Below are 14,794 nucleotides of genomic sequence, written 5' to 3' on the forward strand. Positions count from 1 at the left end.
GAGGCCACTCCTGGCAACCTACTTAGGCAGTTTTTAAAATTAGTCAGCAACTCTGCCCAAATATGCTCAGTAACTGTCCTGAAGTTGCTCAGTGTGTTTCTACGGAGAAGGTAGAAGATAAACTAGTTGGGTTCTCAAAGCACCCTTTGAAATGACCGATGCAGGTTTCCTGGGTGGTGGATGGGGTTGCACATGTCCCTATTTATGTGGGACAGCTCCCACTTCACTTTTTTTTTTAGGCTGTTAAATCTTAGAGAGTGATGCTAAGCTATTTAATTTCCTTTGGCTAATTTTATTACATTACCGTATGCCTCTTGGTCTTTTTTTCAACAAAACTTTCCAAATGGTGACAATAACCATACTGTCTTTTAAACTGTCATTTAATAGCATTGGGCTTAAGGTTTCACATATTCTACAGTAGGTGTTTAATAAGTATTTAAAAATTAATTTTACTAATAACTATAACTTCTTTTGGTTAAGAGTTGCAGATTTTCTTTTCCTTTTCTTCTTCTTCTGCTTTTTTTTTTTTTTTTTTTGTACCAGCCAAGAGCTGTCTGAATAGATTTTATGGGCATCTAGAATTACCTCTTTCTTCTCTGAGACATTATCATTCTGTCCTCAAGTGAAGAGTATCCTTTGTGTGTAAGTTCATGAGACATCCACTTAATATTCTTATATTCTTTTGAAGACAATGCCGGATGACATCAGTTCCATGCTGCTTTTAAAACATAGCCCCGACTTTGATTCCATCCTCTCACTCTTCACTTCTAGCTGTCAAATTTGGCTAAGGGAAAAAGGAAGCCCTTAAGAAAAGGCCAGGCTATTAATGTGCTCTTCAAAATGCTAAGAAAAGGCTAAGCTGTTTATAGCGTTTTCAAAATGCTCATCTCTCAGAGATTCGCCAGCAGTAGTGTCAAGGTGAAATACACTCTCGCTCATCATGGAAGCAGAGCCTTTGTGCTGTCTGCGCTCCAAGTACTGGTCCTACTTTTGTGAGACGTGCAATGTGCTGGTGTAATGATACTTGGATGTAATTTAAACCAAAAGATAATATGAACCTGATATTGTGTATTTACTAAATGGCAAGAAGTGTGTGTACTGCTGGATCAAGGAGGCCTGGCTTCATTCAGGATAAAACTGCATTTCAGAACCAAAGGGACGACTTCCTGAAGTTTAGTCATGTTGGGTGACTTCAAAGGAGGTGAAAGGCAGGGCTATCATTAGCAAATCTGTTTACTGCTTTCCGTTTTGCTAAAAACGGAGGTTAACATTTAGCTTCATTTATCTCATTCATTTTGCTGAATGCTTTTGTCTTGATTAAAAAACTGTACCCTTAACAATGGGATTATATTTTCATTTTTGGAAGATACTGACTTTTGCCTCACATAGCTGAGTCAGTCGGTAAGCTTTGGAAGTTCTCTGCACAAATGTTTTCATATTAAAATAAATCCACAAAGAAGGAGCAGGTCTAAATTTACCCATTCTCCTTGTTAATACTTAGGACACCAGCCATTCTAGATTTTTGCTCTTCTTCTGCCTGTATCTCAGGCAGCTAATGACATTATGTTCTTTTCTCAACCACCTGTGAGATCCCAGTATGGTAGGAAGAGCGCTTAGCACAAGTTCTTGTCCGGTTTTGCCCTTGTGGACAAGTCATTAATCCTTAAAGACCTCAGGGCTATTAGATTCTGTTGAAGGTCTCAGAAACGATGTATCTTAGTGGATAAAAACATGATTTAATTCTCGGTTCCACCATCTATTGATTGCATGACTGTGAGCAAGTTACTTTACTTCTCTGCGCTTCAGTTCCTTGTCTGTACATTCATTCTCCTCATGGAGAATTACATTCGAAAAAGCATGCAACATATTTTGTATCCGGCCAGTATAATGCCAGTGGTAAGCATTCAGTACATTGTGGTCATCCTTATTTTTTCCTGCCTTAATAATGTGAAATGAGTCTTTGTTCATCTGACCATTAGAAACTTCCTTCATTAGTGGCTTTTGGCCTATCTAAATATTTGCTAATTTTCAAAAGAGTAAATGCGCATTTAATAGATGTATTATTTTTCAACCATCCTTTTTTTAATTAAACTTTTTGTTTTGAAATCATTATAGATTCACTTGTAATTATAAGAAATAATATAGAGAGGTCCTAGTGTACTCTTTACCCAGTTGTCCCCATTGGTAACATCTTGCAGAACCATAGGATATCACAACCAAGACACTGACATTAATAGGATACAGAACAATTTTGTCACTACGAGGACCCCTTTCGTTGTCCTTTTATAGACACTTCACCACCCACCCCACCGCTAGCCCTGATTTCTGACAATTACTAATCTATTCTCTATTTCTATAATTTTGTCATTTTAAGAATGTTATGTAAAAGGAGCCATTCCCTATGTAACCCTTTGGGGATTGTCATTTTTTTCACTCAGTGTAATTCCCCAGAGAGCTATTAGACTACACTTCTGGATGAGCCAAAAAATATTTACGAACATCGGCACATTTTATCGTGGCCACAGAATTGTCCGTAGCCCAAAGTGCCTGATGCAGAACCTGGGTCATAGTGCCTGCAGGTGTTCAGGGAAGCTCATTGGTGATTTCTACTCCACCTCCTTCCATCCTTCCTTCTCCTCCTGTCTATCCTTTCCCTCTTTCCTTGCCCCCTTCTTCTGCACATCCTTTTGTTAATATTGACAGACGAAGGTTGATTGCTCAAGTTAGAAATTCTAAAAAGAGTTCCATGAAAGGATTTATGTGAAATTCCTTTGTAAATTGCAAATTCTGTTAGACTTTCAATCAGACATTGCCGGGCAGTGTTGGCCATATTGTGAGAGCGGTTTGCAGGCAGCTTGCGGTTTTTGCTGAGATGAATAAAGAAGTCAGCATGAGAAGTTTTTCTTTCCATGCCCTGCACAGGAGGTCTGCCCTCCAGTTTGCTGCTGCAAGTGGAAGCTATGAACAAAGCCTGTCATGCTTTGGTTCTAAGCAACAAAGTCCCATGAACAAAATGCAAACTTCAGTTCATGTTCTTTATCAAGCCTTTGTTCTAAAAAAGAGTCTCCTCCTGTGGCGCCTGGGTGGCTCAGTCGGTTAAGCGGTTAAGTGTCTGCCTTCGGCTCAGGTCACCAGGGTCCTGGGATGGAGCCCGTTGTCAGGCTCCCTGCTCAGTGGGGATCCTGCTTCTCCCTCTCCTTCTGCCCCTTAAATAAATAAATAAAAATCTAAAAAAATAAAAAATAAAAAAAAACTTCCTGTTTCTAGTTGCCAGACTATAACCATCAGGAAATGGCAAGTATTGTTCGAACTCTGGGGTTTTCACTTCTACATCTTCTAAGACAAAAGCCCACAGGCAGACTTGACACAGCCCTTCAGGAGGGAGCCCAGCTTCAGTGTACCCACTTACAGCATTTCTTCCTCTACGTTTGCTGCTGAGATTCAAAGTCCTGACCTTTCAGTGGAGTTAAACCCTCACTCTGATGGCATTACCACCCCCCCCCATATGATAAGGGGAGGACAAGCTTGCCAGACTTGCCAGAGCATACGTGTTCTAGACGGGATGGGGTAGGTTATGCTGTGCCCACAAACCCCAAATCTCAGTGGCAATAAAGGTTCCTTTCTTTCTCATGCAAAGTTCAGTGAGGGTGGGATAGCTCTCCTTCTACTTGTAGCCATGCTGTCTGGACCACGTGGCCTCCGAGGTCACCACTGCAGGAGAGAAGAGCTAGAGGACTTCACTGGATAATTTTAAGTAGGGCGACTATGCATCTCAGTTTCCCTGCGACACTCATAACATATACCTGTTGATTTGGAGAGATGCTTACTATACTTCCCTTTTACTCTCAGAAAGTGTCCCAGTGTAGGCAATAAATTAGGGTGACCATTTCCAAGAGCCAGCATGGACTGACTGTCATAATTTCTGTTCATATCCTATTGGCTTCAACCTGATATGCAAGGACATAGAGAATTGTAGAGGGATGAGTATGTATTTTAGTGAACACTTAATAACTTCTAGCACAATAGGCATTTTACAGGAATGCCATGAATTTTTATATATATATTTATTTTATTTTTTATTTTAATTCCAGTATAGATAACCTGCAGTGTTACATTAGTTTCAGATGTACAATATGGTAATTCGATAACTATACATTACGCAGTGCTCGTCATGGTTACGTGTACTCTTACTCCCCATCACCTATTTCACCCACCCCCCCACCTCCCCTCTGGGAACCATCAATTCTCTATAGTTAAGAGTCTTTTTCTTGGTTTGTCTCTCTCTCTCTTTTCTCTTTGTTCATTTGTTTTGTTTCTTAATTTCCACATATGAGTGAGATCATACGGTATTTGTCTCTCTCTGACCGATTGACCTCACTTGGCATTACACTCTCCAGCTCCATCCATGTTGTTGCAAATAATGCCATGAATTTTTAAATAGAAACAATGCAATAACTGCAGCTATGAAGACTTTGTTGAGCAGGTAGGATATAAATATGATATTCTTATGAACAAAGCCATATCATTTAATCACCCATGCAGTAGGCTGAATCATGCCCTAATCCCCAAAACCTTTTACCTTGTATGACAAAAAGGGCTTTGCAGATATGATTAAGTTAAGGGTATTGAGATGGGGAGATTATTCTGGCCTATCCAGGTGGGTCCTAAATGTAGTCACAGTATCCTTATAAAAGGGAGGCGGAGGGAGCTTTGACAACGACAGGAGAAGGCGTGTGGTGACGGAAGCAGGACTGGCGTGGATGCTGTAGGGCCTACAAATCAAGGGCAACAGGTGGCCTATAAAAGCGACAAAAGGCAAAGACACAGATTCTCCCTCTGTAGCCCCCAGAAAGAACCAGCCCTGCTGACACCTTGATTTTCGGCCGGTGAAACTATAAATTCCGATTTCTTATCTCCAGGACTGTGGGAGAGCAGATTTGTGTTGTTGTAAGCCCCTGGGTTTGTCATAGGCTGTCGCAGCAGCAATCAGACATGAATATGCACATACCTTGTAAAGGTCAGCGTCTGACCTCAGATTTCTGTTTCTAGTTGAGGTAGAGACTGTTATTATCCATATATTACATGTGAGAAATTTAAGTGACTTGCCCAGGTTCCCTCAGCTAATTAGTGTTAGAGGATCTACACCCAGGCAGACTGGCTCCTCAGAACACGTTCCTAACCACCCTGTGGCACGGCCTCTCCCCTGCTGCCCAACTGTCCTCTGAGCCCCCCCGCCCCCGCCTCACCACGTGCAGCCACCCCAGAAAGCCCCTGCTCCCTGCAGCCTCTCCTCCTGCTCCCACCTGACTACACTCCCCTGCTCCTTCCCACGGGCTCTGTGGCGCTCTGGACCCTTTTCCAGTTTTGCCTTTGGGAGGTTTTATGGAAGGTTCTAGGGCTTCCATATGGAATTCCTCAAGTAAAGTTAAGCTTAGGTGAAATTACTGAATTTCTTCATATTTAAGTTTATGGAAAGGTATTATTTGAGGGAAGAAATTGTTTCTGAATCTTCCTCCTACTCTTTGTTTCCTTGTTCTTCTCCTCATACTTCAGAAGGGGGACTGTTCCTCAGGGTAATCAAATAAAGTGATTAATAAGAGTTATACTGAAAATGTATTAAGCTCGTCTTACTGTGACCCAGAAAAGCAGCATCTGGAAATCTGGTATAAGAATTCTTACTTAGTTATTACTTTAAATCTCCCTTTGGCTTGTATTAGTTATATACTAGTATGCTTTTTGCCATATTGCTAGTTGTTTAATGGTTTTATAGTTAACCATTGAATTAAATATTTGTGCCTGTCATGGCCCCTTCACTGAGCCACCCAGATCTCCCCTTCAGGACTGAAGAGCTCATTTTCCCAATGTGCTGACTGACAGCCCTCAGTTCTCAGCCCTCTCCAGGAATTGCCTACAGGGAAAGGAGCTGGCCTCTTTCTCGGGGGAGGTCAGCATCCGATTACTGGTTGATATGGGGTGCAGAGACCTGACCCCCTACCACAATTCAGAGCATCTCTGAAGGGTCATCCCAGCTTCAGAACCCCTGTGGTGTTGGCTGAGCCCTTCCTTGTGACTGCATTGCAGCCCATCTTCTCTCTGCTAATCCTGCAGTCTTCCCTTTTCCCATGGGTGTTGATCCCAAGAGTATTTCCTAATAAGCTTCCTGGAAGCTGAGTTCCATCTCAGAGTCTGTCTCCCAGGAGCCTGAACCTCAGCAGTGAGTTAAAATATAAAAATAAAATCCCTGATTGGTTATGAATACATGAATGCTCAATTATCCTTATTTATTGGAATTAGAAGAGTTCCAAAGGAACTAGGAAGCATACTCTGGCTTGAAGCTTATTTTCCAACGGAGAAGTAAGGAGAAAACATCATACACATGTCACCCAATCATGATTAAAACTACATTCTACAATGTGACTCCATAGCTCTTGACATTTTCTCTTGACCTCCATTTAGCAGTTAACTTACAGATGAAATAAACTCTGTAAAACAAAGACTCCAGCCCATTTGCAATCCTCAATAAATACAGACTTCCTTTCTTAGAAAATGTATATTTTCAGAGTAGAAAAACAAGGACTCAGTAAAGCCTTAAGACTATCTTCTGAAAATATAGGGAAAGGGAGGGAAAAATGAAACAAGACGAAACCAGAGCCGGAGACAAACCATAAGAGACTCTTAATCTCAGGAAACAAACTGAGGCTTGCTGGAGTGGTGGGGGGTGGGAGGGATGGGGTGGCTGGTGATGGACACTGGGGAGGGTATGTGCTATGGTGAGCGCTGTGAATTGTGTAAGACTGATGAACCACAGACCTGTACAAATAATACATTATATGTTAATAAAAAAATAAAATAAAAACTATCTTCTGAAAATAAAGGCAATGATGTAAAGTGATGTAATCACATATAAGTACTATATCAAAATTTATACTCTTGCATCTCCACCGGGAATGAGAAATAGGCATTCAGTTTTGTAACACATTGAATACAGGCATTTCTGTTAAATCCTCCCTCCAAGAAACTTTCACTCTTCCCCCAAGGCCCTGATTATAAGCACTGAGCCATTGGCCATGAACTTGGATCTAGCCTTTATGCCCCATGCACTTCATTGTTGGTTGCATAACTCATCCTTCCTGTTCTGATTACAGCTTTTGATATTTTAAAGGGGATTTGCCCTGTTTGAGACCCTTTATTAGTTCTTTATCTGGTGAAAAATACTTTCCTGGAGAGAGGGAGGGAGCAGCTGCTCTTTCTGCACAGTAGGGTGTCACATTTCAAAGACTCTTTTCCCTGGGCCTTAGACTCTTGAGCAGTTAGAATAAGCCTGATACTTACAGCCTGAACTTTTACTCTTTTTCTTAAAGATCTCTTTTGGCCTTACAGGATTGTTTTCTTACAGGATCTATTTTCTTAAATAGTTCCCTCTAAAAAGCATATACCCATAATGGAGATGTCACTGTTGGCTCTGTCGCTTTTCATCAAGGAGTGCCTCGGCTTGGCCTGGGAAGGGTGTGAAGGGCAGTGTATGCCTAATAGCCGCCAAGGAGGAGGGGAGTGCAGAACGCCCCAAAGGCCCAGAGACACTCAGAGCTGAGCACCGCCCTAATTTACATAATGCCAGATGTGACCGCTAGGTGGTTTTCCCTGACACCAACCAATTCTGCGATTTGCTGACCCCAACGGGGTGTCTAACCATTCAATTCCATTAGCCTACACTCCACAGATGAAAGGCTTAATCCAGGACTGCCCCCACTTCTGATGCCAGCTACAAATGAAGTGCCCAGGCTAGCCACACTTCTGCTCCGCAGACTACAAATTTGAGAGTTCCCATGATATCCCCTCCAATTCGATAATTCACTAGAATGAATCACAGAACTCAGGAAAGCGCTTTGCTTGCAATTATCAGTTTATTATAAAGGATACAACTGAGGAACAGTCAAATTGAAGAGATGTATAGGGCAAGATATGGGGGGTAGAGAGGGGCAGAGCTTCCATGCCCTCTCAGGGCGCCCCATCCTCCCAGCACACCAATGTGTTCACCAACCAAGGAGTTCCTTGAAACCTGTGGTTATGGGGTTTCTATGAAGGTTTCATTATATGGGTCCAATTGATTAAATGGTTGGCCATTATGATCAAACTCAATCTCCAGCCCTGCTCCTTTCCCCAGAGATCAGGGCCTACGGCTGAAAATTCCAACCCTCCAATCACATGGTTGGTTTTCCTGGTGACCAGCTCCATCCTGAAGCTATCAGGCCCCTTCCCTGCCATAGTCATCTTATTAGCAGACAAAGGAAAATTCCCAATGGCTTTAGGAGCTTTATGCCAGGAACCTGGGACAAAGACCAATTAATTAGTTTTTCTTATACCACAACTCTAAACTATGAGCATATCCTAAGATTGATTTTTCAATGTACACCCAGTGGATGTAGTCCCCCTCAATATATCTTCCCTTAGGGAGGCATTCTTCATGTAGTCCAATAAAGAGGCCATTGTTCAAAACATTTTTGGCATCTACTTAGATACAAGAAGAGAGACAGGGCCCTTGAATGTTGCCGAACAGTTTCTGGCCTGACTGAAACATTTGGGTTTCCTGCGCATGTAGGACAATGTGTCTGAGCATGAATTGTCCTTTCTTAAAAGGTGAACTCTCCTCAAGAGCTCAAGGAAATGCCATGCACAACCAAGTCTCCGTGGTGGCACAGTGATGATAGCGGTGGTGGTGATGATGATCTAAGAAGAATCAATCCTATTTTTAGATAGTATAACATTTGAACCAATTCTCTGTAGAAATGCTTTCTCTCCCATATCCCACCTTTAATTTCTAATTTTCTTGTTCTCTGCAAAATGTCTTTATAATAATGTTATTTCTTTAAAGTTTAATTTTAAAAGATTTCTACCATCTTACCAGAATGACCCTTTGATCTCATATTATGTTTAAAAAAAGAACCCTTTTTTTGTCATATTTAAAGTTTTATTAACACAAAATTAGAGTGATGGAAAAGATAATCTTGTTCTCAGCAAAGTTTGAAATTTCCCGTGCTCTGGTAGAGTTGTACACGAGCCCTTCTCGCCTTCTTAAGAGTTGGGTGCTATTTCTGGGGAGATAATACCTATTACTGTCAGTGGTGGGATTCTCTTGATCATATAAAGTACAGTGAAACCAAATCTCTGTAGTTCCCTCTCATCTAGAACTGCTATCCGATGGGTCACCAGTCATTCATGATATTGATTCTTAAGTAAACTAGTATCATATTATCCTTCCTACTTTGGAATGCATGTTTTTCCCCAGTCTGAAAAAAAAACCCAATAAATTGTTAACTTCGAAGACTCAGGGGATATACTGAGATAGAACTATCACATGGTACAGAAACTTACATGTGAGAATGCTGGATGAAAACAGCATTTGTTTTCCTGCCTTGAGGCTTTTAAACCACCACCCCCGCCCTCCCCCCCCCCCAACCTTGGCTCTGGCTCTCTGTGTTTGAAAGTCCTTGATAGGAGGCAAAGTTAAATCCATCCATATCACAAGGTCCACAGTTTTTGATAACCCACTTACCAATTAAAAGAGTAGGCAAACCTGATTGAGTAGTGGGAATTCGGCGTTCCCCCTCCCCTTTCTTCTTGGTCTTCTTGGTCACATAGAAGCAACGAAAAGGCAACTGACACTGTGCTGAGAGAGAAGCAAGAAGAGTTCTCAACGTAGGTGCTCAATAAAAACTCACTGGATTGAGAAAAACCATAGGTACTTTGAAGACTATATGATTTCTCTTTCAGTCAAGGAAAGTTATTGGAACAAAAGAACAGAAGTAATAAAATCTTTCATTATGATAGAATCTAGTTTTCATGCAGAAACTCATATAAAATATAGCATTGGCAGATAAACTTTAACTCTCCAGTGACTTTCAGAACTCCCCCAGACAAGCTCAAGTCCTGGCAGTGAACCCCTTCAGTGCGCCCCAACTTGATTACCTTTTTTCCTTTCCTCTTGTTATTTCCAACTTCTATCCTTTCCAGGCAGAACCATCACCGTTTCTCTAAAATTGCCCCTTAAAGCAGAACCTACTTGAACTAATTTACAGTCTGTTTACCTGCCAGGCTGTTTTCTTCCTTTCTCTCCACAAAGTCTTTCTTGATCCATGAAAAGGAACCGGGACTCCTTGGTACCTTATCCAGGATAATTCAGACTGAGAGCTACTTACAGAAGACATAAAAGACTCCCCCATGATTGTACGATTGCCAATCTTGTCTCCATTGAATGGCCAAAAAAAAAAAGATTCAGTAATTTCACCTAAGCTTAACTTTACTTGAGAAATTCCATATGGAAGCCCTAGAACCTTCCATAAAATCTCCAAAAGTCAAAACTGGAAAAGGGTCCAGAGCGCCACAGAGCCCGTGGGAGGGAGCAGGAGAGTGTAGTCAGGTGGGAGCAGGAGGAGAGTCTGCAGGGAGCAGGGGCTTTTTGGGGTGGCCACACATGGTGGGGGGGGCTCCAAGGACAGTTGGGCAGCAGGGGAGAGGCCGTGCCACAGGGTGGTTAGGAACGTGTTCTGAGGAGCCAGGAATATAGATCCTGGCTCTGATACGCACAAGCTGAGGGAGCTTGGGTAAGTCACTGGAAGTCTCTGAGCCTCTGGGGCACCTGGGTGGCCCAGTGGATTAAGCAACCGACTCTTGACTTTGGCTCAGGTCATGATCTCAGGGTGGAGAGATTGAGCCCCAGGTCAGGCTCTGCTCAATGGGGAGTCTGCTTGAGATTCTCTCCTTCTCCCTCTGCCCCTCCCCACCCTCAAATAAATAAATCAATCTTTAAAAAAAAGTTTCTGAGCCTCATGGGGTATTCACATTGTAAAACATTATGTGGGCTTACTTTAAATGTCCTGGTATCAAGATTGAGTAGATACAAATCAAGAAACATGTTTAAAGAAATGCTTTACCTGTTAACTCTATCATTTTATTCGAAATCTTATAAATCCTAATTTGTAAAATCTTGAACTCTCTGGGAAAAGATATAACTCTGACTTCCTAAAGCATTCAGATTCCCTTAATGTTTATAGCATTGATGTACTTTGGGTGTGAGATAAATTTCACATTTTCACCTAACTCAACATTTTTTAAAACTGGACTCCATGTTTTTGATGATAGTGGCTTTTTAATTTTACTGTTTAACAAAATAAACTTCCATAAATTACCTGGAACATGTTTAGGTGGTAGAATTTTTAGGAGTAACAGGACTCCATAGCACTTCTAGGAATCAATATTACTTTGAAATTTTTAACTATTGCAATGAGACAAGAGAATAAAATCAGTAACATAAATACTAAGAAATAACAAAGTTATATTTATTTGTAAATGATATAACTGCAAAACCAAAATGTAAGGGTTTTTAAAATGATTAGATTAAGAGAATCTGATAAAGTGGCTGATATAAAAATAACTTTCTTTCTACTAAGAATAACCATTTCTTTAAAAAGATTTTATTTACTTATTTGACAGAAAGAGACACAGTGAGAGAGGGAACACAAGCAGGGGGAGTGGGAGAGGGAGAAGCAGGCTTCCCGTGGAGCAGGGAGCCCGACACGGGGCTCAATCCCAGGACCCTGGGATTATGACCTGAGCCGAAGGCAGACGCTTAACAACTGGGCCACCCAGGCGCCCTAAGAATAACCATTTTTTATAAAGATTTTATTTTTAAGTAATCTGTATACCCAACATGAGGTTCAAACTCACAACCCTGAGATCAAGACTCACATACTCCACCAACTGAGCCAGCCAGGTGCCCCAAGGACAATCACTTTAAACAGAACTTTTAAAACTTTAAAACATTCACAATAATAACAAAACTATAAAATGTCTAGGAATAAAGTAGTAGAGGATGTAAGTAAAGAATGAATTTTAGTAGTAGACATTTTTACAATGCCATTCATTAAATAAACCTTACCTCTTTTTCTGAACTGAAAAGTCAATTAATCATATGTTTATGACATCCTGTCATCATTTCTAATTAATACTGCATGGGGATTCTCAGCCAGTGAAGTAAAGGAAGAAAACAAAAAGGTGTAAGTGTGAGAAAGGAAGGAATACAATTCTTATTATTTATAGACATAGAAAATCCAAAGTAGTCTTCAGATAAACTCTTAGAATGAATAAGTGAATTTAGCAAAGTTGCTATATGCATATGAATGTAAATGTAAACTTTATTTCTATATAGCAGGCAAAAATTATAAATGAAAGATTCGAAAAGCTATCATTTACTGTAGTATCAGGAAATTTACACAGAAATGCAAAGGACCTGGAATAGCCAAAACCATCCAAAAAAAGAACAAAGCTAATGGAATTACACTTCTAGTTGTCGAGTCTTATGAAAGAGCTGTAATAACAGTGTGGGATTGGAGTAAGTATAGATATAGACCGATGGAACAAAATACAGTCCAGAAAGAGATCCATGCATATTTGGCCCAATGGTTTATGTCAAAGGTGACTTTGCAGTGCAGTGAGGCAAGAACAGTCTTTTCAACAAATAGATCTGGGTCAATTGGGTATCCATACAGCTATATATTTCTGGTTGAAGTGTTAATTATCATAACCTATTTGGAAAGTAACCTGGCAAGAAATGTTAAAATGTAAAATGTAAACACCCTTTGACTAAACCAAACCATCTTGGGGAATCAGTAGTACAGAAATAGAAGCATCTATACCCAAGGATGTATATGAATAAACAAACATGTACAAAAACTAGAAACAACCTTTATGGTGATTGATTGAACAATAGGATGCGGCCATCCCATGCATTGTTATGTAGCCATTAAAAAGAATATGCTCGACAATGATAGTAATGTGTAGCCTTTACTGTGTGTTCATTGTGTGCTAGGCATCATTCTGAGTATTTTATATGTATAAACTCATTCCATCTTGTAACAACAATGATTGTAATAATAATTGTAATAACAATATTATTTCTGTTTTATGGATGACCAAGTTAAAATTCAAACAGATCAAATATTTTACTCAAGCTCACATAGCTGGTATGTGATGAGGTCTGAATTTGAACCAAAGCAGTCTTACTCCAGAACACACACGCTTAAACTCCATGTAGTTATTCTGCCTCCTTGAATTGATTAAAGAGGGATTTCTCTTACATACTGGTAATTGAAAAAGCAAATAATGGAAACCTAATTATCCTATTTCAAAGAACAAAGGAAAGAAAAAAGGGAAAATAAAAAACCCACATGAATATACATTCGTCAGAGGATTTTAAAAGTCTTGGAAAGATACTCCTCAAACTGGTAATACTTATTACTTCAGGATTGAGTGAGAAAGGAGGACATTATTAATTTTTTTCACCTCTTTATTATGTTAAGTTATAGAAAGCACTGGAATACTTTGGTCCTGTTTTAATCCAATGAAGTGAAGAAAAAGAAATAAAAACCAGCCTCCACTTTTAGGCTCACTGTGTTTTCTTAAGAATAAAAGATTCGTTTAACAATTTGACAAGAAATTAATAAAACTTGTCTTCTAATTTCTTACCAGAATTTAGGGCCACAAGCATCTAATCTGTTGTGGTCATTCTACATGACATTTGCTCATTTATCTTCCAAAGTATCTAGATCTGCGTAAAGTAGGTCCCCAGGAAACGTTAAAGTTCCTTCCTATTTATTATTCTCTCCTTCCTGCTTCTCTCTGAAATGACCAGTGCTGTGGTCATACAGGCAGTCTTATTTTCCATCTTTCATTCTGTTCAGGTGACTGAGACTGGACTAGTTCTCAGCATGGTAACCCAGTGCCTCTTCCAGAGAGAGTGAGCGCCAAACATACTTGCTTCACTGTGGCAAGACTTAAGCTCAAAGACAGGGAGATTTGTCCACTGGGCAGCCTGTTACGGAGGAAAGCATTTTGTTAGGAATGGGGCCAAAGTCCTACCTTTAGAATCATATACAGTGATTATAGGGTTGCAAGTAGTCCATATTTCTAAAATATCTACTGTTTTATAGGCTAATCTGTGAATCTTAATAGGGTCTAAAATGATACGTGTGACATTTTAGCCATGCAGAGATATGAAACTTGGCATTTTGCCTTAGGCAAGAGTTAAATATCTTTCACATAAAACCATTATATGGAATTGGTATTTGAATGTTTGAGAACTTTCCTTCAGCCAACAGTTTGAAACGATGCATTTCATGAACACTTTCTGCTTTTTCTCAGGTCCCATTTGATATCTCGCTGCCATCTATATTCCATCTTGAGAGACTTTTTGACCTTGCTAATGGTTGTATCATATCAGGAGGAAGCCTTTTCAACTGGATGGTGTCGATTATTCCCTAAACGTTCTTTACATGTTAACTAACCTTATAAAGGATTTAATTGATGCTCTTTTTCTTGGTTTGAATACATTTTTGGAACTGTCTTCTTATAACAAGCAAAATAAAATGGTTTCTTACATAGGCTAAATTTCCTCAAAAATTGTAGTTTTGAGTGATGTCTTAAATTGTATCTGAATTAAATGACAATGCTGCTGCAGCTTATTAAAACCATCTCACAGAACTATTCCTAAAAGTATGAATAGTGTGCCCGGTGCAACTATTCCCACGTTTATACAGCTCACATGTAGGTTGTCTCTAGATGCGTCCATAGAACAAGATTGGATTAAAACAGTGGTTCTCAACTGGGGGCAATTTTGTCCCCAGGGCACATGAGGCAATGTCGGAAGAACTTTGATTTCTAGGATGGCGCTAGTGGCCTCCAGAAAGACACTATACTGCAGTGAAAGAGAAAGAGAAAAGAACAAAATACTTCCCATTGA

At 40.1% G+C, this 14,794-nt stretch overlaps 1 protein-coding gene across 1 annotated transcript in view; it reads left to right on the forward strand.

The window, feature by feature from the left end:
- CFAP54 (cilia and flagella associated protein 54) overlaps positions 1-14,456 on the forward strand; it is a 291,059-nt gene extending 276,603 nt beyond the window's left edge. Inside the window, exon 68 of the mRNA XM_078076438.1 lies at positions 14,197-14,456. Coding sequence (XP_077932564.1) covers positions 14,197-14,316 — 120 coding nt within the window. The 3' untranslated portion in view covers positions 14,317-14,456. The remainder of the gene's footprint in view (positions 1-14,196) is intronic.
- Positions 14,457-14,794: the final 338 nt, after the last annotated feature.

The sequence above is a fragment of the Halichoerus grypus genome, chromosome 6, assembly GCF_964656455.1.
Source record: "Halichoerus grypus chromosome 6, mHalGry1.hap1.1, whole genome shotgun sequence".
Taxonomy (NCBI): Eukaryota; Metazoa; Chordata; class Mammalia; order Carnivora; family Phocidae; genus Halichoerus; species Halichoerus grypus.